The following is a 19,659-nucleotide window of genomic DNA, read 5'->3' as shown; positions in this document are numbered from 1 at the left end:
CTTTATTTTTGAAATAATTCTTTGTGACCATTTAATTTGTAAGTCATGCTTGTTGTTAATTGCAACTACCTTAAATCTTTCTCTTATCACGCCATGAACAGGTGGACCTTCTTCTTTGATTCCAAAAAACTTTGTTTCCTTCAATGTCATTTTGAAACTGACAATTTGAAACGGGGTCTCCTAGCTACAATCTAGCGTCTCGTGAATTGCATTGTACAAACATGATCTTCTTTTCTCTTTTCATATCCTTCTTCCGGTTTCCGTAAATCTTCATTTTTACTACCACGAATATATTCCGTGCAAAGTTTTTTATTTGTTCCCTATTTTCAAAAAATGAATTACAAAACTTGAGTTCAGTTAAATGGAAAAATTCGCAAATTCCAAAATAATAACTTTTTTAAAAATTAAAACTCTTATTGTCAAATATTTGCGAGAAATATTTTCAAGCCCCCGAATGAATCAGAATCCCGTCATTCTAGTTTCTCTCCACTTTCCATATGAATCGTGATTTTGTGAAAGTGCAAATGCACCTGTAGATAAAATCAAAGTATCCTTTACAAGATCAGAATGATAGTTTTTCGAAGATTACGTGATTTAAACTGGAAAAAGTTGGAATGTCGATGGCTAAGAGAAATTGAACTTGACAGCCTTGACACTTCAATTTATTGAGAAAATTATGAATAGATTTTTGGAATAAGTATATTTTATGTGAAAAAACTAACAATTTACGAAGAAAAATTGGTTTGATAGTCTGAAGATACTGGTTATTCTATTTTATCAGAAATATATTCATTGTCTGTGAACGATTTACTGAACAGAAGAACATATTGTAATGTTATTTCTAGATCATAAGTCATTGAAAGTATCAATTGTCACATTACATCATTTGAATGAACTTGAAACCAGAACAACAAATTACATATCATTCCGAGTCTATAAGTTTTCAGATTTCTAGTGATATTCAGAAATTTTCAGCGATCATATGATTTTGTACCTCTGGATAATATTTCAATTACTTTTTAACGAACAAATTTTGTACATTATTATTCAACTTCTTTTCTGAAAACCTTTTTTTTGTATTTTCCCCTAAACTCTTTCAGTTTTAAAACCAATTTGCCATCCTTAAAAATATAAAAATACTTTTTTGGTGGGCAATTTTCCACTTTTTTGTTTGAATCTCAATTTGCCAACGGCTTTTGAAATGTTGTCGACTTGAACTACGGATTTTTGGTAATTTTGTAACTTTTTTTGAAATTTATTTGGTTACTAACTGCAGGTTTTGCATGACGTGCCGATACAGTTAATTTGCCAAACACCGTCCTACTAATCTTTCCATCAAATTTTCCAAAGAAGGCACGTGCATTTTGCAAAAAGAGGATTTCTCATTTCTTCAGAATTAAATTTTGTTTGTATTTACAATTTTTTAATTTTTGCTTCAAAGCCCAGCTACTCAGTTTAGCGAATAAAAGTTGAAGGCCAGAGTATTGCGAACGGATACAGCGGTTTTCACGTTTTCAAGGAGAAAGTACAAAAAACGGAAAAGGCAGGGGACAAAACATGACCATGATCATATCAGAAGACCCTTTTTCGCCCCTACTTGTCAATACCAGTTCTTCATGTTTCTTCTTCTTCTTCAAATGTTCTTCTATCTGATTTTCACCGGCCCCCACCTTCTCACCCCATATAATAGTGAGTTGTGTCTTCTTCGGAATGTCTTCGTCCCTCTATGACCCTTTCTTTGACAATCCCGTCTACCTCGGTTCCTATTCCCTCATGACCTCAATTTCCCTCACTTTCTCCTCGGATCTTCCCCCACACTACTTTTCTTCAAACTTCTTCTTTTTCATAATCGTTTTTCATTTCATAAAATTATGTCAATTACAGATGATTCTTGGGTTGTACCTCCTGTTATTATCACCGGCTATTGCTTCAGCCGGTCTAGAGGAGTACGATGAACCGTTCATTTTACAGTTTATTAATAGATCACAAACTCTCGATCTCAGTTTGAAATGCAAGCAGAGTTTGGCATTGGTGAGTTTTTTTTTTTGAACAGTTTACAGTTTGAACCTATTTCGTGAAATTAAAAACAATTTTTCCATGCACGAAAAATCCAAAATTTTTGATATCAAACAAAACTTTAAAAAAATCTACTTTCAACTTATTCAGGTCTACGATTATCTGAACGACATCGAAACTCTAACAGATCAAAAAATTTGCTATTTTGAATCATTTGCAACCGGACCAAATGATCTGTTCCTCTCAAGAGATCAGGATCGATGGGTCTATAAAGGTTTGATCAAATTCTAATTTAAAACTTTTCATACAACTTTTCCAGGTTACGAATGTTTATTATCAGCTGGAGAAACAGTTTACTCAAAATCGGAGCATCCAATGCATTATTGCTATACTCATGATGATGATAAAGATAAAAGAGTACCTGCATTCTCAGTGTGTATTCCATCTCCATGTGCAGATGAAAACCAGAAGCTTCTTGAAGAATGGCGTCGAATAACTCATCCAGAAGCCACTGAACCAATCACTTTCACGGCATGCACAAGATCTCGCCACGAAAAACAATGGTTCGAATTACCCGTTCCAATCGCAGATTTTGGATTTAATATGAGTCTTGCAATGCTTGTTGTTATGGCTACAATTTTCCATAATATGAGAGGAGAAGACGCAAAATCATGGTCCGCAAGAATTCTCCTTGCATTCTCTGCAAAAACCAATTTGAAGAAGTTGATTGCTCTTCCAAAAGACCCACAAAGTTGTATAACTTGTCTACTAGGACTCAGATTTGGATCAATGGTATGGACATTGATTGGACATTCATTTATTTTTGTGCAAGCTTATATGGAAAATGTTGAAGATTTCAAAAATTCAATGGTTGATAATTTTTTCAATCAATGGATCACCAATTTCACATTATCAGTTGACGTTTTTCTTACTCTCGGAGGAACTGTTTTATCGTACAGTTGGTTCAGAAAATGGCTCAAAAATACTTCTGGTTAGTTTTTCTTTTGCCATCTTTAAAATTTCGAAACCCAATGGACGTTCAAAAACCTTTGATAAAGAATAAAATTATTGAAACATTTTCAGAAGAAGAGCCAACATGGACATCTTGGGGATACTGGTTAAAATTCTACCGTCACAGAGTTGTTCGTCTCTACCCAGCATACTTGTACACACTTCTTGCTGTAACTCTTCGTATTTCTGTAACACATTTCCATCCAATGTGGCCACCAACTGATCCAGCTATTCAATGCCCAAAATATTGGTGGCAAAATGTTCTCTTCGTGAATAGTATTCTCGATAATCAATGTATGCCATGGACATGGTACATCGGAACTGAATTCATTTATTATTTGCTCTCTCCAATATTCCTTCTCACATTAAGGAAAGCGCCAAAGATCGGATTTGTGAGTTTTCTTTTTTTACAGAAGATATCTTTTCAAGCTTTGATAGTATGTTTCGTGAAGCTTGACTATTAGTTTAACATTTCGTAAAACCAAATGTTTGTATCTACAACTTTTCATAAACACTTCTTCAGATTTTGTGCTTCGTCGTAATTATGTTCTCAGCCGGTTTGAATGTAGAATCCATCGTTCGCAACAACTTCCCGCCAACCCAATTCCTTTGGAAGCAACCGGAAATGTTCAATCCAAATTTTATTCAACACCATCTTGAACTCTACATCAAACCACAATATCGCATTGGACCATATCTTATTGGAATTCTTCTTGGTTATCAATTGGCTAGATATCAACGAATTCCTGTGAAACCACAGCAAAGCAACAAATATATCAGTGAGTTTGAATTTATTTTTAGCTGTTAAAACAAATGTTCATCTTTCATGAACCAATATATTTTTTTAAATTAAAAACTAATTATTTTATTTTAAAAAAATTCTAAGCCTTCTTAATTCCAGTTTCAATGTGGTCAGTGGCACTTGTGGGAATCCTTTTCGGTTTGTACGGTCTCTACCCAGCTCTTCAAGGATGGGATTCAATTGCCTGGAGAGCATATCACTTGCTCTATGGAGCACTCCATCGTGACATTTTCTCAATTGGTATTGCATTCCTTATCTACATCTGTCATACTGGAATTGGTGGACCTGTCAATGTCTTCCTCTCCTCCAATTTCTTCTTACCATTGGCCAACTTGAGTTTCTCGGTTAGTTTTCAAATTTCTAATGTTAAAATAGGATTACTCTCATTCTTAAACTTCAAATTAAATCTTTCATAGAACCTTACTTCCTTGTATCACTACAATGTTTACGTTTAATTATTTTATTTTGATAGAATAGGAAGTGTTTTAATGTTTTGTTTTGATGAAGAGAAATACTTGGTTATTAGAAAAACCAAATTATTTTACAGTTTATTCAACCTGAAATCTTTCAAATTACAAGTACCACTTTGACAAATGAATGAAAATATGTGCTTCGAAAATTGAAAAGGCAAAATATTGGCTTTATAAAAATAAAATATTTTCAGGCCTACTTGTTCCACATGATTCCAGTGGTACTCACTTACATGCTCGTTCCCTTCCCAATATATTTCAATACTCAAATTCCACTCTTCATTCATTGTTTTGTTCAACTTCTCATTACATATTTCTTTGCCATAATATGCACAATGGTCAGTGAACTTCCAGCTCTGAATATCGAAAGGTTATTGCTTGCCTCTCCACCAAAAACTACACTCAAACCGAGTCCACCAACAGATTCGGAAATTCAATTAAAGCCTTCCGATAAGGCTTAATTTCTAATTGTTTTAATTTTTGACTCAAAAATTCATTTTCATCAGGCACGGGACATTTGAGGTAAATAGTGGGTGATCATTTCCTTGTCAACCCGAATTCATTACGAGTAGTCTCATTCATTTCTTAAATTGTTTCATTTCATTCCGCCATTCACTTTTTCATTTGTTAGCTCCTCTTTCATTTGCTTTACATTTCTTTTAGATTAGTTGAAATTTTTCTGTTCTTCTTTCTTGATGGTCTTTCAGTAATTGATTATTCCCCCGGTCATCGACTGTTTTTCCTTCGCTTCTTCTATTTTTATCATGTAAATAGAAATTCTTGTTTTTTGTTCATTCAAATTAAAACCCATAAAAACATTAAATAAATTTAAAATGTTCATACAAAACGCATACGAAATTACAATAAATCATAAATTAGCATGAAATCACAAATTGATGGATCTACGACTGATGGATCTACTTGCTGAAAATATAAATAATTTGATAAGGAAACGGATCAATTAAATTTTTGACCTTTTCTCTCCAATTGATTTCGACAAAAGTTCCACAACATTTTCGATTTTTGTCGAATTCGAGTTAATTCCAAACGTTCCGATTCTCCAGATTTTACCAACAGTTGCACCAAGTCCTCCAGCAATCTAAAATTAAAACAAGTTACGGTTTTCAAACTTCAAATTGGTGGATTTTCGAATTTACCTCCGTTCCATTTGTCATCATTTTTCCAGCAACATCTTTCCAGTCAACACCCTCCGGTACTTTCACAGTAGTCAAACATGGCAATCTCAATTTCTCATCCACTACAAATGGTTCCAATCCATGCTTTTTCAGAGTAGCATACAACACTTGAGCATTATCTTTATGTCTTTGGATTGATTCATCAATTCCTTCTTTTGCAATTGCAGAAAGTGCTGCACGAAGAGCATATACAGTGGAGATTGGAGCAGTGTGGTGATATCTGAAATTTTTCAATAAATTTCATCATTTCATAGTTTTTTCCAACCTTTTCAATTCTCCATCACAACCCCAATAGTTGCCCAATTCGATGGCATCAAAGTAGAACGAGGCGACGCGTTGTTTTCGGTTCCGGATTTTTTCCCTAAAAATGAAGAGGAATGCAACTATATGTGTTTTGTTTCTTATTCTTACATGGCTCGATCGGAGAATGAGATAGGCGCAAGTCCTGGTGGAGCGTTGAGAACTTTCTGGGTTGCCGAATAGACACAATCAACTTTCAGATCATCTGCTGCAAATGGAGTTCCACCGAGGGACGCCACCTGAAAATGAAAACTTTGATCATTAAACATCTATTTTCAATTTTGAGACTCGTTCGGCAAATTTCAATTTTACTACATTAAAAAACACCTTAAACTTTTCAGAAACAAAACCGTTAATTTTTGAAACATTGTAAGATTTATAAATAAATGGTGAGGATCGAGAAAGTTAAAAAAAACCACAAACCGTATCAACAAGGAACAGAGCACCATGCTCTCTGCAAGCATCTCCAATTGTTTCCAATGGTTGAGCAACTCCCGTTGAACTATCTCCCTGACAGACAAAAACCAAATTTGGTTTGTAATCAGCAATTGCCTTTCTGATATCCTCAACTGGAACTGCTTGCCCCTGCGGAGCAGTAATCTTCTTAACTTCGATTCCCATTCTATCAATTTTTAATTTGTAACAAGAATATTGATTTTAAAAACCTATTAGCCAAATCAGCAGCTCTTTGTCCCCAAAGTCCAATTTCTACTACAAGGAATTTGTCCCCGGGCTCGAGAAGATTAACCATCGCGCATTCCATTCCAGAATGACCTGAATATTAGATTTGATATTGAGAAAGTTGATATATGCACACTAACCAGTTCCACTGACAGCAAACGTATACTTATTGTCGGTTTTGAAGACATACTGAAGACCCAGACGAACATCTGCCATAATCTGAAATTAAAGCTTTATGAATTAGTTTTCGATTTACTATTTTTCCAACAAAACATAAAAAGATACCTGAACAAATTCTGGATGCAAGTGTCCTAACAAATTGCGAGATTGGGTCTCAGCAATCGAATCAGCCATGTTCGATGGTCCTGGTCCAAAAAGTTGCCGCGGTGGGACAACCATATCTTGCAGAAGAGCTTTTGGTGGAGCACGAGACGACATTGATGACTGGAAAAAAAGTAAAATACATAAATACTCGAAGAACATGGTAATCGATTTGGAAGTGATAATTTGAGAATATAATAACTAAAAGGTCGTTCAACACGTGGTTCTCAAAACAAATGTTATTAAAAACAAAACATTAACGAAAAACTGATCTTAAATTTAACTAAAATGTTTTCCATTTCGCAGTACTGACATGGAACTAATATGAAATGCGCTCTATTTGCATGTAGAATGGAGTAGAGACACAGAGAAACCAATTGGTCAAGAGGAGATTGAACGGTGTGTCCAAATGGTCAAGAATTGGTTTGATGTCTAGGGGAGAAGGGTTGAAGGGTCGAATGCCAAACGGCATACTAGATGGTTAGAAATTTTCCATAAATCAAAGTGGGTTTTTTTTTCACCAAATACTGTAAAAATCAAGTACATGATTTTAGAGTTTGAACTCGAAAGACATAATTTTCATGCTGTTAGATAATTTTTTTTAAGGAAAAAACCTTCAAAAACTTTTTTTAATGAACAATGGCATATAAATATAAAATAATTGCAGTAACTAAAAAGATTGTATCAATGAACAGTTTCATCAATGATAACACATATGTTGATGTATGATGACAATAAACTCTCAGAGGCGGTTCCAATTTGTGTACTCAATAAACCTATTATTTTTGAACCAATTGAACTCACCTTAATTCCAAATCCAAAAATCGAGACTGAAGGTCTTAGAAATCGCGTTGAAATCATATCTTCGAAATTAAATCAATTGAGGAAGAATATTGAGGTAGAGAAGAAAACTTGAGGAGGTTGTCCTGCAGGCGGCAAATATCTCTGTGACTCCTCAAAGTACATTGTTCTTTCATTTTCACTGACTGACTGACTGACTGAGGGGCTATTTTATCACAATGTATAAATGACCAGTCGATGGTATAAATGATAACGAGAAGACACCCAGAGATCGGTCAATTTTTAGAGAAGAGTTCAAAGAAACACTTGAAAGTGCACTGGGGAAAACCTCGTGGTTATTTTATAGTTTATGGAAATTGAGTGGAAAACAACACTTTTTTGCAATTTGGTTTGAGCATAATTTTTATGGATAGTTCATTGGCACATTTCCGTTAATCTAGAAAATAACGTTTCAAGATTTAGGAGATCATCCGAAAAAAACTAGTGGAATTTTTTAAATACACAGTTTAAAAATCAGTTAAAATTTTAATAAAGTGCGAACAATAAGCTATAATGGGAACTAAAGTGGTCTAATCAATGACGTGGAATTAGTCAGATGGCTACAAAAAAACATTAAAACATTTTTCAAAATTGTCTACCAAATAATGAAACTAGAAAATTTAAGGACTACCAACTTATCTTACTCAAAACAATACAAATCGAGAAAGATTACCAACTTCAAGAGAGTTTAATTTGAACTTTACCTCGAACAACGAGCAGATCCAGAGAAGTTTAGACTTCGGAATAAATTTTTTTTCTAGTTTCATTTCCATGAAAATAGCATTTCACGTCTACAGAAATTGATACGATGAATAAATTTAGAAATTAATATTTAAAAGTTCATTGGTTTGTGTTAACTTTGGAAAAATAATAAAGCTTTGAGATATTAACTTCTGAACATTTTCAAATTTAGCTTCTACATCTTATTCCTTGAATTTCGCCTAGCTTCGTCTGAAATCTCCTCACATTTTTCTTTACCCAAATCTATAAATGAGTTTTTCAGCCAATTCACTTGTATGCCTGGAGATACCTTGAGAATTCGGAAAGTACTGATTCGTGAAGAACACTTTCCAGATCACACGAGTTTATTGCACATTTTGAAATGTTTTGAACAATTGCACATTTTATTGATAAAAATAAGAAAACTGCTCAGGTTTTTCGAAATCGAGTTGGATTCAATTACAGGTCAACTCAAATTTGTGATGTCTCGTGATCTTTGAAGCTCTCCGGTTTCAGTGTCTGTTTTTGCTGTGAACACTATCTTTCTCTATCTTTTTTTTCTTCAGCTTCATCCTTTGAGCTTTTTCGTCTTCATTTCTTCATCTCCTCCCTCGCTTTTAACTTCTCACACTGGATCACAAGCGTGCCCTTCGATCCCGATCCTCTTGGCCGAATATCTTTACACACCGACTTGATGTCTGCGTCTCACCAATCATTTTGAATGTTTCGAGAGGATAGAGATAGTTGCTCATCGCCCGGGAGTCACAGCTGCCTCTTCCTGCTTCTCCTCCACCTCCTCTACATTCCAAAGCAAAAAGAGTTTGTATTATTGAAGAATCATGTTGTTTCTGCATCATTCTAGATCACTCGTCATATCTAACCACACTTTCAAACTTTCTTGCCCAACGCAAACCATTTTGAAAATGTGTTTCATTTGTTTGCCGAACAAAAATGCATCTAAAGAGCTGCCCCTACCTCTTGATGGATCATGCGAAAAAAAGGCGGGACGTTCAAACTGTTGACTCTTTTCTTTTTTCGTTTATCTTATCTCTCTCTCGTGTTGCTCTTTGTCTCATCTTATTGTAAATTGATTTTCGAAAAATTTCAGATATTCTAATCACATTTTCCAACATTTCAATGGTCGCTGCCACAGAAATGGATGGAGAATCTATAGTTGATATTAAAGTAAGGCATAATTGTAATGATAAAAAACGAGATTTAGAAATTTAAGTTTTTGATTGTGAAAATGAGTAATGAGTAATGAAATTAGGCATTGGAAAATATACTAAATTTTTGCAGTAGTTGCCTACTTAAAACGGCTTTCACACCAAAATTTCTTCAGAAAAGATTTTATAGAATTCGTTTTGTTTTCCAGCATGATCAAATTGAAGATGACGAGACAGAAGAAAAAGAACCTCCTGTAATGAAGTTGGATTTCGAAAAACTATTCAAAATGGCAGAAGATCCAGATCTTGAGGAATTGCTAAGATCACCATTGGATCAGGCTCTAATCAATTTAGAGTAAGATTTATTAATTAAAAAATCAAAATTGATTTTTCGACATTTTGTAAAAAAGGAAATCGTTCATACCATAAAATTTTCAGAGACGGAACTGAAATTCAAAAGCTCACATCAATTCGCACATTTCCTGACATTCTGGACACCTCCGACGGAGAAAAGTGCCTTCTAAAAATGCTACCAGCAATTCAAAAATGTTTGAAAATTGAAAAATCAAACCTAGACCTTCACTGTGAAGCTGCAGTTGTCTATAAGTCAATTATTCAAAATGAGGACCTCGTGAAAAAATTTCAGTGAGTATTAAAACATTCCACTACTTTAAAATAACAAGCTTTCTAGGGGAATCGTTGATCTTCTACTCGAGAATATTCTTCAAAATATTCAAAATCAAAAAGAGCATCGTAAGTATTTTCCAAGTATCGTATGTACATGTTTTTCCACCTTTCCCCTTCTATCCTCTATCCTAACCATTTCCAGACACTCAGGAAAAGGAAAAAATTGTTATAAAAGCTGGCAGTAGCATCAACAATCAAATGCATCATTGTATGTATTCTCAACTAACAATTTATTTGTTTTTAATAATACCTTTACCTTTTTACCTAATACTCTTTTGAATTACCATTTTAGACATTGACAAAACTATAAAAATTATAACATTAACAACTAAAAAAAACTTGCGCACTAAATAAATTATGTGTAAATTTTAAATTCATATTTTTCAGTGAGTGCCGCTGCTTGGTTAGAAACAATTGTTGAAGTTGCAGACAAATTGTCACTAAGCTCAATCAAATTATATGTAAGCATAAATATTAGATATCCCCTTCATTTAATTTTCAGGTGGTTCCTGTAATTCAAACACAAGCAGAACCTGTTCAGAGGGTACAAAGACGAATTATTGCCACTAAGATTATTCACAAGTTGGCATTGTTTTTACCTCCGAACGAGTGAGTTTGTTATTTGAAATTGTTTCATTTCGCTCTCATAATAGTCCTAACCTACCGGCTTTCTAAAATATATTTAACTTACAAAAAATGTAACTAGGCAATGAACGAATTAAAACATTTTAAGAATAAGAAAAGAACTGTGCCCAATTGTTACCACCTTGTGCAAAGATGCCAATTCAAATGTGAGAGTAGCAGTTGCTCAACGACTTTTTGTCATTGCAAATGCTCTTAAGTAAGTTGTTGGGGTTTTTTGTTTTAGTGTAAAATCATTTAACTTTCAGAAACTCGCACGATGTTGTGTCCTGTCTTTTGCCTTCATATGTACATTTATTAAATGATGAAGAAATGAATGTGAGAGAAGCTGCAATGAATAGTTTGACTGATGCATTCTCCTTGTTCACAAGAGGTTTTGTCAGAAAATAATCATTTCAATTATAATTCAAATTCAAATTCAGATGCACGAAAGCACACACTCTTCTCTGTTATCAAAAAGTTAACCGAAGAGGCGCTTGAGAAAAAGAATGAAGGTCTCGCAGTGATATCGAACAACTTTGGAAAATGGTCATGGGAGCTCAATGAGCTTCTCGATCAACTTGACAAATCATGGGTTCTGAATACATACTGCAAAATGGTGCAAATATCAGACGAACTATGTGAAGGCCCACAAAAGAATATTCGTAACGTATTGAAGAAGACGTGTTGTTTCAATTATCCATGTATGCTGACTATGTTCAAAAAACACGTGGATCGATTACTTCCATTTTTAGAGATGTTCTGTACAGATCATGGTGAGTTATTTGTCCGTGTGGTCGGAGTGTCATTACCCAATTAATATAATGAATATGCTGTCTTTTTATTTTTTGCAATAAAATTAAAAATAACAATTTTCAGATGAAGAAGTTCGAGTGAGCATTGCTTCTTCCTACCATGAGGTTTTAACCATGTTCCCTGATAAACCAGATCTAATACCACCGTTCATCGAACTTCTTCATGGAGGATCTTCCGATGTCATTGCTAAAATATCTCACAATCTATCAAAAATTCTGCCGATTTTGTATGAAAATGTGAAAGAAAATCCAGGGGTAAAACTTTCCATCTGAAAATTTATATTTTCTTTGTTTTTCAGAGAACAACTGTTCAACAAGTGGACCGACTTCTGTTAGGATGCAATCAAATTTTAAGAACTTCAAGCTCGTGGAGGAGTCATGAAGCGTTTTTGAAAAGTTTGAAGACACTTACGAATTGTATTGATGAAGAAGTCATTATTGATACGTTTGTTCCACTTTTGAGAAAAGAAGTTCTCAATGTCGTAAGTTTTTGAATTTTAATATGAACATTATGATATTGATGATAGATAAAATTTGAAAGTAACTATACATTTTTCAAGCAATAAGCTCACAAGTAATGTTAAAATATTTAAAAACATTTAGGGCACGTGTTTAATTTTTCCGTTTTGTTGGTAATTCTGACTACTTTATTTCAGAGAGCAATTCCATGTCGGATAGCTGCTTGTGAAACGTTATTGATCCTGCTGAAAAGCATTTCAAAAGCGGATACACGAACGGAAATTATGCAATTTTTCAACGAAGGTAATTTTTTATTTATTAATAGGTGACAACAAACAATGATTTCATAGGAGTGTTAGATGATATTCTGTTACAATTTTTTTCAGAAGTACGGGAGTAAAAATTTAAAACAATTGATTTCAGAACTATCAACGCATAGCTGTTGTTACCGACGGATAACTTACATTGATGTTGCTGAACTTGTTCTCTCCGTATTTAGTAAACGAATATTTATTCAACATTTCCTAGACGACACATTACGGCTAACTTCTGATCCAGTTTCAAATATCAGAATTCGAGCAATCAAATTTCTCCCAAAAATTAAATCTAAATTGATTTTACCAGAAGATGAGGAGGTTCTTTTGAAAATTGAGAATTCTGTGAAAGAACAGCTAAAATCAACGGAACTGAACGGGCCAACAAGAGCTCTCATCAATCAGGTAAATGAGTTGAACGTGCGTGGGTCATTGAAATGAAAAGAAGATATTTCAGGCAGCTGTTGAGTTATCAAGATGTGAAACTTGTTCCGATAGCGAAGATAATAAAAAAGTAAATGAAGAAGAGGAATTATGGAGTAAAAAGAAAGAAAAGAGCAAGAAAGAATCAAAGATAAGGAAACCAAGTATAAGAAGTAGATTGAGGACTAAAGAAGAACCTGAAGAGGAAGAGGAAGTACTTGGAGAATTTGTTAGATCTTCAAGGCAAGCTTAATATGGAAATTGCTATTGTTAACAAATTATTTATTTTCAGCTTACGAATCCCGACGCAACCAATCCGTGCAACATCCCCTTGGAGAACAGAACGAAAAGCAATTGCAGTCGTCCGTCCGCAGCCAGTCATTACTGTCAGATCTCAATCCCCATCACCAATGTCATACCGTAGTCCAAGTCCAGCTCCAAAAGAATCAGCGATTCGTCCAAGTCGATTACCATTAAGCAGTGCTGCAAAAGAAAGAGACAAACTGAGAAAAACAGCAACAGATGCCCCACCACCACCAGCAAGAAGTGCTCGAAGTGCATCAGTTGTGGCGAGCAGAAGATCTGATGCGATGACATCTTCCACATCATCAATTTCATCAAATAGTTTCACATCACCACTAAGTTCATCATCTCTACCATCGTCAGGATATGGTCTCCGTAGATCGGCAACTTCCAGTAGTGCATTTGCTGGATCTTCGTACACCTCAACGTCTTCATATTCATTGATGAATGCCCGTTCATCTTCAAATATTCGTCGCCCTGGATATGGACTTTCACATGTTTCAAGCCTTAGCACCTTTGAAAGAAAACCTGCACAAATGTCTTGCCGAGTTCGAAATCTAGATTAGATTGTCATTGTGTTAAATAATTTTATATGTAAAACGGGTTTCATTTGTTGAAATAAACAATCTGTTTTTGAGATTATAAAACAATAAAAAATAATTACTTAAGAGTAAGAGTGAATATCCAACAGTTCCAATTCAAAAGATTTGGCCTCTTTCTGCACATCTTCTGCAACCTTCGATGTCAATTTCATCAACCGCTTCAAGTAGTCTACATGAGAAAGTTCCACTGATTTGATCTAAAATAAGTATTAATATAGAATTGGAAGATTGAAAAACCAAATACCTCTTTACGTCTGGCAAAAGAAGCTGCAGCAAATGTGGTAAGTAGAGATCCAAATATGACTTGGCAACCGTAGTACTTGTAAATCACATGACTGAAACATGGGAATGAGTTTATTTTCTCAATAATGAATGAAACTTACGCAACATAACGGCTTGCGATATAGATAGACTCTCCAAAAAATATTGGAATAAGAACTGAAAGCCAACAAACCATTGACATGAATGCAGCACTCAAAGTGTGAAGATGAAGAAGAGCTGGACAATTGTAGACACTTCCGAAGTAGAACTCAAGATAAAGAAGAACGAAAACGAATGAAGCAATGATCATCAGAAAAAATATCACGAAACAATCATAGAAAATCAGTTCAGCAAATGCACAGAATAGAATTAATATACTGAATGCCAATTCACATTTGTAAACGAAAGCAGTTCGGCGCCCTGAAACAAGTGGGTTATTGAAGAGTAATCTAACTATATTCACCAGATATGATACTTTGTTTTTTTTAATTAAAAACTTACAGAATGGCATAAAAGAGCTATTCAGATAGTCCACAAATCTGCGCTCGTTATCAGAAATCATCCTTGTCGTACTCATCGTGACTAAATATTTTTTGGGAAATATGAAAACAAATTAATTCGTTTCAATCAATTTCGTATTTTAATCACACGTTTTAGAATAATTTTTTAAAGAGTTTATGATTTCACGTGAGAAAGTATTTATTAACCCGAAAAGTTTTGGTAGAAAGAATCCTACAAAACTAATATGAATGCGATTGAAAAGTAGATCATCACCGATGATTTCTCCGATGAATTACACAGGTCACTTTGGCAGGAACACACACTGACATTTGACATTGGACCGACTTTTCTGAAATCATTTATTCTTTAATTCTCAAAATTTTCAAGTTAGGTATCTAGGATTTGAATTTTGCTTGTTGGCTTTTTTGCTTATAAGAGTATCCATTTCTAGCTTGCTCTCTGGACTTGAGCAACAAGATGGTCGGGATTCTAAACTTCCGAAAAAGCCACCTCTACGTATTCTATGTAATAAACGGAAAAAACACCCAGATTACTCGTAGTTGCTTAAAGAGTCCCAAAGAGAAGAATCTCACAGTTTTAGGTCTCACAGCGTAAGATGGGTGACCATGAAGATTTCAAAAATGGAATGAAATCCCTAGATTCTCTTTTCATATTAAAACAATACTCTTACATTTCCGATCGATCATCCGAATACATTGGACAATATTTCTTGAGCTTTGGTGAGTTTACAGTTTCCATGAGATTTGAAAGACAATTGCGAAGCACTACCTTCTCTCCTGAAAATTTTAAATGTTTTGAATTAGTGATTGACATAGAATATACTTTACCAGAATAATAAAAGTCCATTTTAACGCATTTATCATTCATATCACATATTGCAATCGGAGTATTCAGAAAAGACGGTTGGGTTGTTAAAGTGACGTCAGCACAACTCGAGGACACTTCCACGTGGCTAATGTTGTTCTGAAACTGATCATGTTGAAATGAAAAGGCAAAGATGAAAATGGATACCTTAGACAAGACATCAAACAACGCAGTGAGATTCTCGCGATTCTGCGGAGGAGACAAAGCGTCGTTGCGGGAGAGCACGTTTTGTCTGAAAATTCAAAAAACATACTTTATATCAGTGCATTTATTATAAATTTTTGATAAATTACGATACATTAAATTGAAATAAAAAATTCAGCAACCCCTGAGGTAAAAACAGTGATGTACATCAGGCTCAGCGGACCAAATAACTTCTTAAACTCGTTGAATTGCGTATCTTCAATCTAGTGTATCTAGAAAAATTCACGTCTAGAAAACAAATGTTCAACTAATTAAATGATCAGAAATATTTTTTCTTTCTTTTGAATCATTTTTTATTGCAAAATACTTATTATTTGTTGAGTTACACAGAGTCAAAGCCATTTTACCGAAAATCATAAAATTTTTTGAGAACTCTTCTGTTGTACCAGTCATAACTCAACATCTATTGTATTTCAAAAAAAAATGTTATTAAATTATGAGTAAAAAATATTTTGCTACATTTCATTAGTTTAAAGTTTTTTGATATTTTTATGTTCAGCTAAGTTACAGACCGTTTTCTGAAAAAATCCAATTTCGTCCATAAAACTCTTCATATCGAACGTATCGACTTGAAATTTTGAAAAATGATCATTTTTTTGAGGTTTCTACAATGTCCTAAAAAATCTTTCGAAAAATCTCGCTAATCTCCAAAATCGTCATACGCTCCAAAAAACGAAACTGGACCTTTGCCTTTCGGAAATTGGCAAAAAAAAATGAAATTGGGATATTGGGGTCGAAAAATATATTTTTAGAAAGCTGAGAACACGTTATTTACGAATATCATATTCATTTTTGATGAATTTTTGATTCAAACGGCCTGAAATCAAAACATAAAGATCATTTTGATTTTCACGTGACATTCTTTCTATGGAACAACTGGAACTTCTTCGATCAGTTTTTCAATAGCTTTTAAGCAAATAATAAATGTCACGCGAGGATGAAATTAGGTTCAAGTTGTATTTTCAGATCGTTTGAATCAAAAATTCGTCAAAAATGAATATGATATTCGTAAATAACGTGTTCTCAGCTTTCTAAAAATATATTTTTCGACCCCAATATCCCAATTTCATTTTTTTTGCCAATTTCCAAAAGGCAAAGGTCCAGTTTCATTTTTCGGAGCGAAGGACGATTTTGGAGATTAGCAGGATTTTTCGAAAGATTTTTTAGGACATTGTAGAAACCTCAAAAAAATGATCATTTTTCAAAATTTCAAGTCGATACGTTCGATATGAAGAATTTTTGGGCGAAATTGGATTTTTTCAGAAAACGGTCTGTAGCTTAGCTGAACATAAAAATATCAAAAAACTTTAAACTAATAAAATGTAGCAAAATATTTTTTACTCATAATTCAGCAAAATTTTTCTTACGGAATTCAATGGATGTTCGGTTATGACTGTACAACAGAAGAGTTCTCAAAAAATTTTATGATTTTCGGTAAAATGGGTTTGACTTTGTGTAACTCAACAAATAATAGGTATTTTGCAATTTTTGGTAATTCAAAAGAAAGAAAAAATATTTCTGATCATTTTGTTAGTTGAACATTTGTTTGCTAGACGTGAATTTTTCAAGATACACCAGATTGAAGATACGCAATTCAACGAGTTTAGGAAGTTATTTAGTCCGCTGAGCGTGATGAGCATTCTACATTCATTTTTCAAAATTCGAACTTCATAAACATAATATAAACACTTTGGAGGTAATAAGTGTTTGCCATATTTTTTTAATTCACTTTAGAAACTTGGAAACAGAAATGAGCTAATTGAAGTTATTAAAAAGGAACTAGGATTTCCTTACTACGAGTGTAAAGAAAGTATTTAGTGGAAACCATACCTGTAATTCAAAGCAATACACGAATAACAAGCCAATGTATCGACGAAATCGAATATTTTGAGTGCCAAAATCAAAAGAATTGTACATCTTCTTGAATCTGAAAGCGGCATTTTGTGAGCGAATATGTAGTGGTAGACTCTTCGAATTTTTCTCTCTTCTCGACTATTCTCGATTATTAATTGAGCCCTCATTCCACTCCAACCAGAGACTTAATTAGAGCTCCGGAATGTGTAGGGGTGAGAAGGAGAGGATGAGTTTTGATTAAAGTAAATATTTGGAAAGCGTGGATGGATCGAGGTACTGAAGAAATGAAAACGAAGAGGAAAACGCACTATTTGTTCGATGAAGACGCATCCATTCAGTCGGTGGGGGCAGGCTCTAGAATGTATATTTTTGAAAAAAAATGTGTCGGCTTTCTTCAAAATTGTCGGAAAAATGAAGAAAAAGTTGAGAAAAGCCACAGAAACAGGGAAAGAAACAGGAGTGAAGGAAATAGAAAAAGGAAATTGAATGGGCAGTGAGTCGCTGATTGAGTAAGTGGAAGAAGAAGACGAAGTAGAAGAAGAAGGAGAACCACCGACGTGTCTTCGATTTGTTCTCATTAAACAAACAAAGAGACTTTCCGCTCAAAATATCTGAAAAAAGAAATGGAAGAAGTCGAGGGTCCCATATCAATTTCCCCCATTCTTTTTTTTGCTTTTCAGTAGACACTCAGAAGTCAATAACATACGCACGGAAATGGGTATATGACAACCTGCAGAAATATATATGGAACGGGTAATTTATATCAATTCAATGTGTGTTTACTGTGGAATATTTGTTGATCATCAAGGTGATAAGTTGGGGTGTATAATTAATTTTTCATTAAAAACTAGGTAAAGTGCTTTTTGATTCATCTCCAGATGAAATATTAATCAAAACGAGGAAGAAGTATAAAATAGATACAACTTTCAGAATTTTATGGTCTTTACTTTATGCCTTTATGTTGCTCTACATTTTTATTTTTCAAAGCTTTAAAATAAAATGTTCCAAGCCATGTTGTTCGTTTTGCAAAGATAAAGGGACAAAACAATCACATGCTTTCCGTAGATAAACTGGTTAGAATACAAATTCCCGCGAAAAAACATTCCAAAAATCAAAGGAAGTTTGCCTCAATCAAGTTAATCACTTTTTGAAATAAATTCTAAATTTGAAACCTTTAAACCCTATCGACATTGGTTTAGAACTGTTTTTTCAGATTTTTCGAAATGCTGCTGAAATTTTCCACAAGCACCGAAACCGCAGGATGGCAGAAACGGTTAATAAAAATTTATGGACCAAACTAAGAAACTAACCTTTTTCAAAATAAACTTGATCTGCCTTGTCATTCATACTTTTCTCTGTTTTCTAAAATTATTCCGAAGGTGGAGCTGGAAAAAATGTGGATTCAGTTTTAAGATTCTCGGAATATTCCAAATTGCAGAAATACCACAAAAGGAAAGTTAGAAATGGGGAGGGTGAATCATGAGGAAACTTCTTACTAACAATATGAAAACTCACAAAAAACTTTCAAAATTTTGACCTGGGTTAGTAAGAAAATGTTCATTTACAAATAACTTGTTTTTGAACCATTTCATTTTTATTCGAGAGACCAATTTTCTCCTCCACTTCTTTTGGGAGTATGAGTCAGGTGGTTTGAAAGACTTGAAATGCTGAAAAAGAAAAACTACGAAGATTGTGCCAAAAAGACTGCATGTGACCTCTTTTTCTTTTGAAACATGCCTGTGAGAACCTTTGGCGCTGAGTCGAAAAAAGAGCAACATAGAACCCATGAATTATGCAGTTTTACGACGACGTTTCGGCTTATCTGCACTTATATTGTCTTACATCGAGAATTTGGCAAAAGAAGGAAAAAGATGAAACGAAAAAAGAGGAAAAAAAACAAAAAAAGAACAAAGCTTTGTTCACAAAACAACTTATTCTTTGGGAATTGGTGTCAGTCTATCTCTAAAGCTGATAGATCTTATAAAACAAAATTGAACTCTTTTTGAGCGTTAGGGGAATTCATAATGATATTGAATATCGCAGTTGAAAAACTAGAATAGCTCAAGTTTGGTGAGAAATCCGGAAATGTTCATAGAAAATCTTGGACCGGAATCAGATATTAAAAAATATTTATTACCGCATTTTGATAAATTTTCCAAAGTTACGACACGCACATACAAATTCCTGTATGAATGAAAATACCATGT

The 19,659-nt window shown here is 34.0% G+C and overlaps 5 protein-coding genes and 1 non-coding gene across 6 annotated transcripts; 2 read left to right on the top strand and 4 right to left on the bottom strand.

The window, feature by feature from the left end:
* Positions 1-1,884: 1,884 nt before the first annotated feature.
* oac-46 (Acyltransferase 3 domain-containing protein) lies at positions 1,885-5,138 on the top strand (the record flags this gene model as incomplete). Its single annotated transcript, NM_063485.6, has 7 exons — positions 1,885-2,031; positions 2,167-2,290; positions 2,336-3,007; positions 3,100-3,419; positions 3,551-3,806; positions 3,929-4,173; positions 4,494-5,138. The coding sequence occupies 7 exons, from the start codon at positions 1,885-1,887 to the stop codon at positions 4,758-4,760; spliced, it is 2,031 nt and encodes a 676-aa protein (NP_495886.2). The 3' UTR covers positions 4,761-5,138.
* Positions 5,079-8,383, bottom strand: agxt-1 (Alanine--glyoxylate aminotransferase). Its single transcript, NM_063484.7, has 11 exons — positions 8,342-8,383; positions 7,602-7,751; positions 6,762-6,920; positions 6,617-6,695; positions 6,461-6,569; positions 6,219-6,417; positions 5,907-6,034; positions 5,761-5,856; positions 5,457-5,715; positions 5,274-5,398; positions 5,079-5,223 (listed from the first exon to the last, which is right to left on the bottom strand). Exons 2-11 carry the CDS (start codon positions 7,656-7,658, stop codon positions 5,217-5,219), a joined length of 1,218 nt encoding a protein of 405 aa, NP_495885.1. The 5' UTR covers positions 7,659-7,751; positions 8,342-8,383; the 3' UTR covers positions 5,079-5,216.
* A 673-nt stretch (positions 8,384-9,056) lies between these two features.
* Positions 9,057-9,279, bottom strand: T14D7.4. Its single transcript, NR_051467.1, has one exon. It is a non-coding gene; the product is annotated as an Unclassified non-coding RNA T14D7.4 (non-coding RNA).
* A 186-nt stretch (positions 9,280-9,465) lies between these two features.
* Positions 9,466-13,781, top strand: F46C5.6 (Serine/threonine-protein phosphatase 4 regulatory subunit 4). Its single transcript, NM_063483.6, has 16 exons — positions 9,466-9,542; positions 9,733-9,878; positions 9,962-10,168; positions 10,215-10,276; positions 10,353-10,418; positions 10,598-10,671; positions 10,713-10,819; positions 10,944-11,051; positions 11,101-11,225; positions 11,275-11,607; positions 11,711-11,901; positions 11,946-12,128; positions 12,303-12,408; positions 12,529-12,824; positions 12,877-13,085; positions 13,135-13,781. The coding sequence occupies exons 1-16, from the start codon at positions 9,495-9,497 to the stop codon at positions 13,709-13,711; spliced, it is 2,838 nt and encodes a 945-aa protein (NP_495884.3). The 5' UTR covers positions 9,466-9,494; the 3' UTR covers positions 13,712-13,781.
* Positions 13,724-14,656, bottom strand: F46C5.7 (uncharacterized protein). The gene is made up of 4 exons (NM_001393140.1): positions 14,510-14,656; positions 14,131-14,428; positions 13,992-14,082; positions 13,724-13,944 (listed from the first exon to the last, which is right to left on the bottom strand). Exons 1-4 carry the CDS (start codon positions 14,583-14,585, stop codon positions 13,810-13,812), a joined length of 600 nt encoding a protein of 199 aa, NP_001379088.1. The 5' UTR covers positions 14,586-14,656; the 3' UTR covers positions 13,724-13,809.
* An 11-nt stretch (positions 14,657-14,667) lies between these two features.
* Positions 14,668-17,806, bottom strand: F46C5.4 (uncharacterized protein). Its single transcript, NM_063481.5, has 6 exons — positions 17,761-17,806; positions 17,429-17,525; positions 15,542-15,626; positions 15,358-15,493; positions 15,201-15,306; positions 14,668-14,858 (listed from the first exon to the last, which is right to left on the bottom strand). Exons 1-6 carry the CDS (start codon positions 17,780-17,782, stop codon positions 14,741-14,743), a joined length of 564 nt encoding a protein of 187 aa, NP_495882.2. The 5' UTR covers positions 17,783-17,806; the 3' UTR covers positions 14,668-14,740.
* Between the last annotated feature and the right edge of the window lie 1,853 nt (positions 17,807-19,659).

This window comes from Caenorhabditis elegans, chromosome II (assembly GCF_000002985.6).
Source record: "Caenorhabditis elegans chromosome II".
Classification (NCBI taxonomy): Eukaryota; Metazoa; Nematoda; class Chromadorea; order Rhabditida; family Rhabditidae; genus Caenorhabditis; species Caenorhabditis elegans.
This window is presented reverse-complemented; position numbering and strand designations above follow the sequence as displayed.

Coding starts and splice junctions, on each gene's coding strand:
- agxt-1 (NM_063484.7), bottom strand. CDS start 7,658: ATGATTTCAACGCGATTTCTAAGACCTTCAGTCTCGATTTTTGGATTT. Junction 6,035..6,218: donor CTCTGTTCCTTGTTGATACG/GTTTGTGGTTTT, acceptor TTTCATTTTCAG/GTGGCGTCCCTCGGTGGAAC. Junction 5,716..5,760: donor TGTGATGGAGAATTGAAAAG/GTTGGAAAAAAC, acceptor GAAAAATTTCAG/ATATCACCACACTGCTCCAA.
- F46C5.6 (NM_063483.6), top strand. CDS start 9,495: ATGGTCGCTGCCACAGAAATGGATGGAGAATCTATAGTTGATATTAAA. Junction 9,543..9,732: donor AATCTATAGTTGATATTAAA/GTAAGGCATAAT, acceptor TTTGTTTTCCAG/CATGATCAAATTGAAGATGA. Junction 10,820..10,943: donor TTGTTTTTACCTCCGAACGA/GTGAGTTTGTTA, acceptor AAACATTTTAAG/AATAAGAAAAGAACTGTGCC.
- F46C5.7 (NM_001393140.1), bottom strand. CDS start 14,585: ATGAGTACGACAAGGATGATTTCTGATAACGAGCGCAGATTTGTGGAC. Junction 14,083..14,130: donor ATCGCAAGCCGTTATGTTGC/GTAAGTTTCATT, acceptor CCCATGTTTCAG/TCATGTGATTTACAAGTACT. Junction 13,945..13,991: donor CTTTTGCCAGACGTAAAGAG/GTATTTGGTTTT, acceptor TACTTATTTTAG/ATCAAATCAGTGGAACTTTC.
- F46C5.4 (NM_063481.5), bottom strand. CDS start 17,782: ATGCGTCTTCATCGAACAAATA. Junction 15,494..15,541: donor TGTTTGATGTCTTGTCTAAG/GTATCCATTTTC, acceptor GATCAGTTTCAG/AACAACATTAGCCACGTGGA. Junction 14,859..15,200: donor TCGGATGATCGATCGGAAAT/GTAAGAGTATTG, acceptor AAATGATTTCAG/AAAAGTCGGTCCAATGTCAA.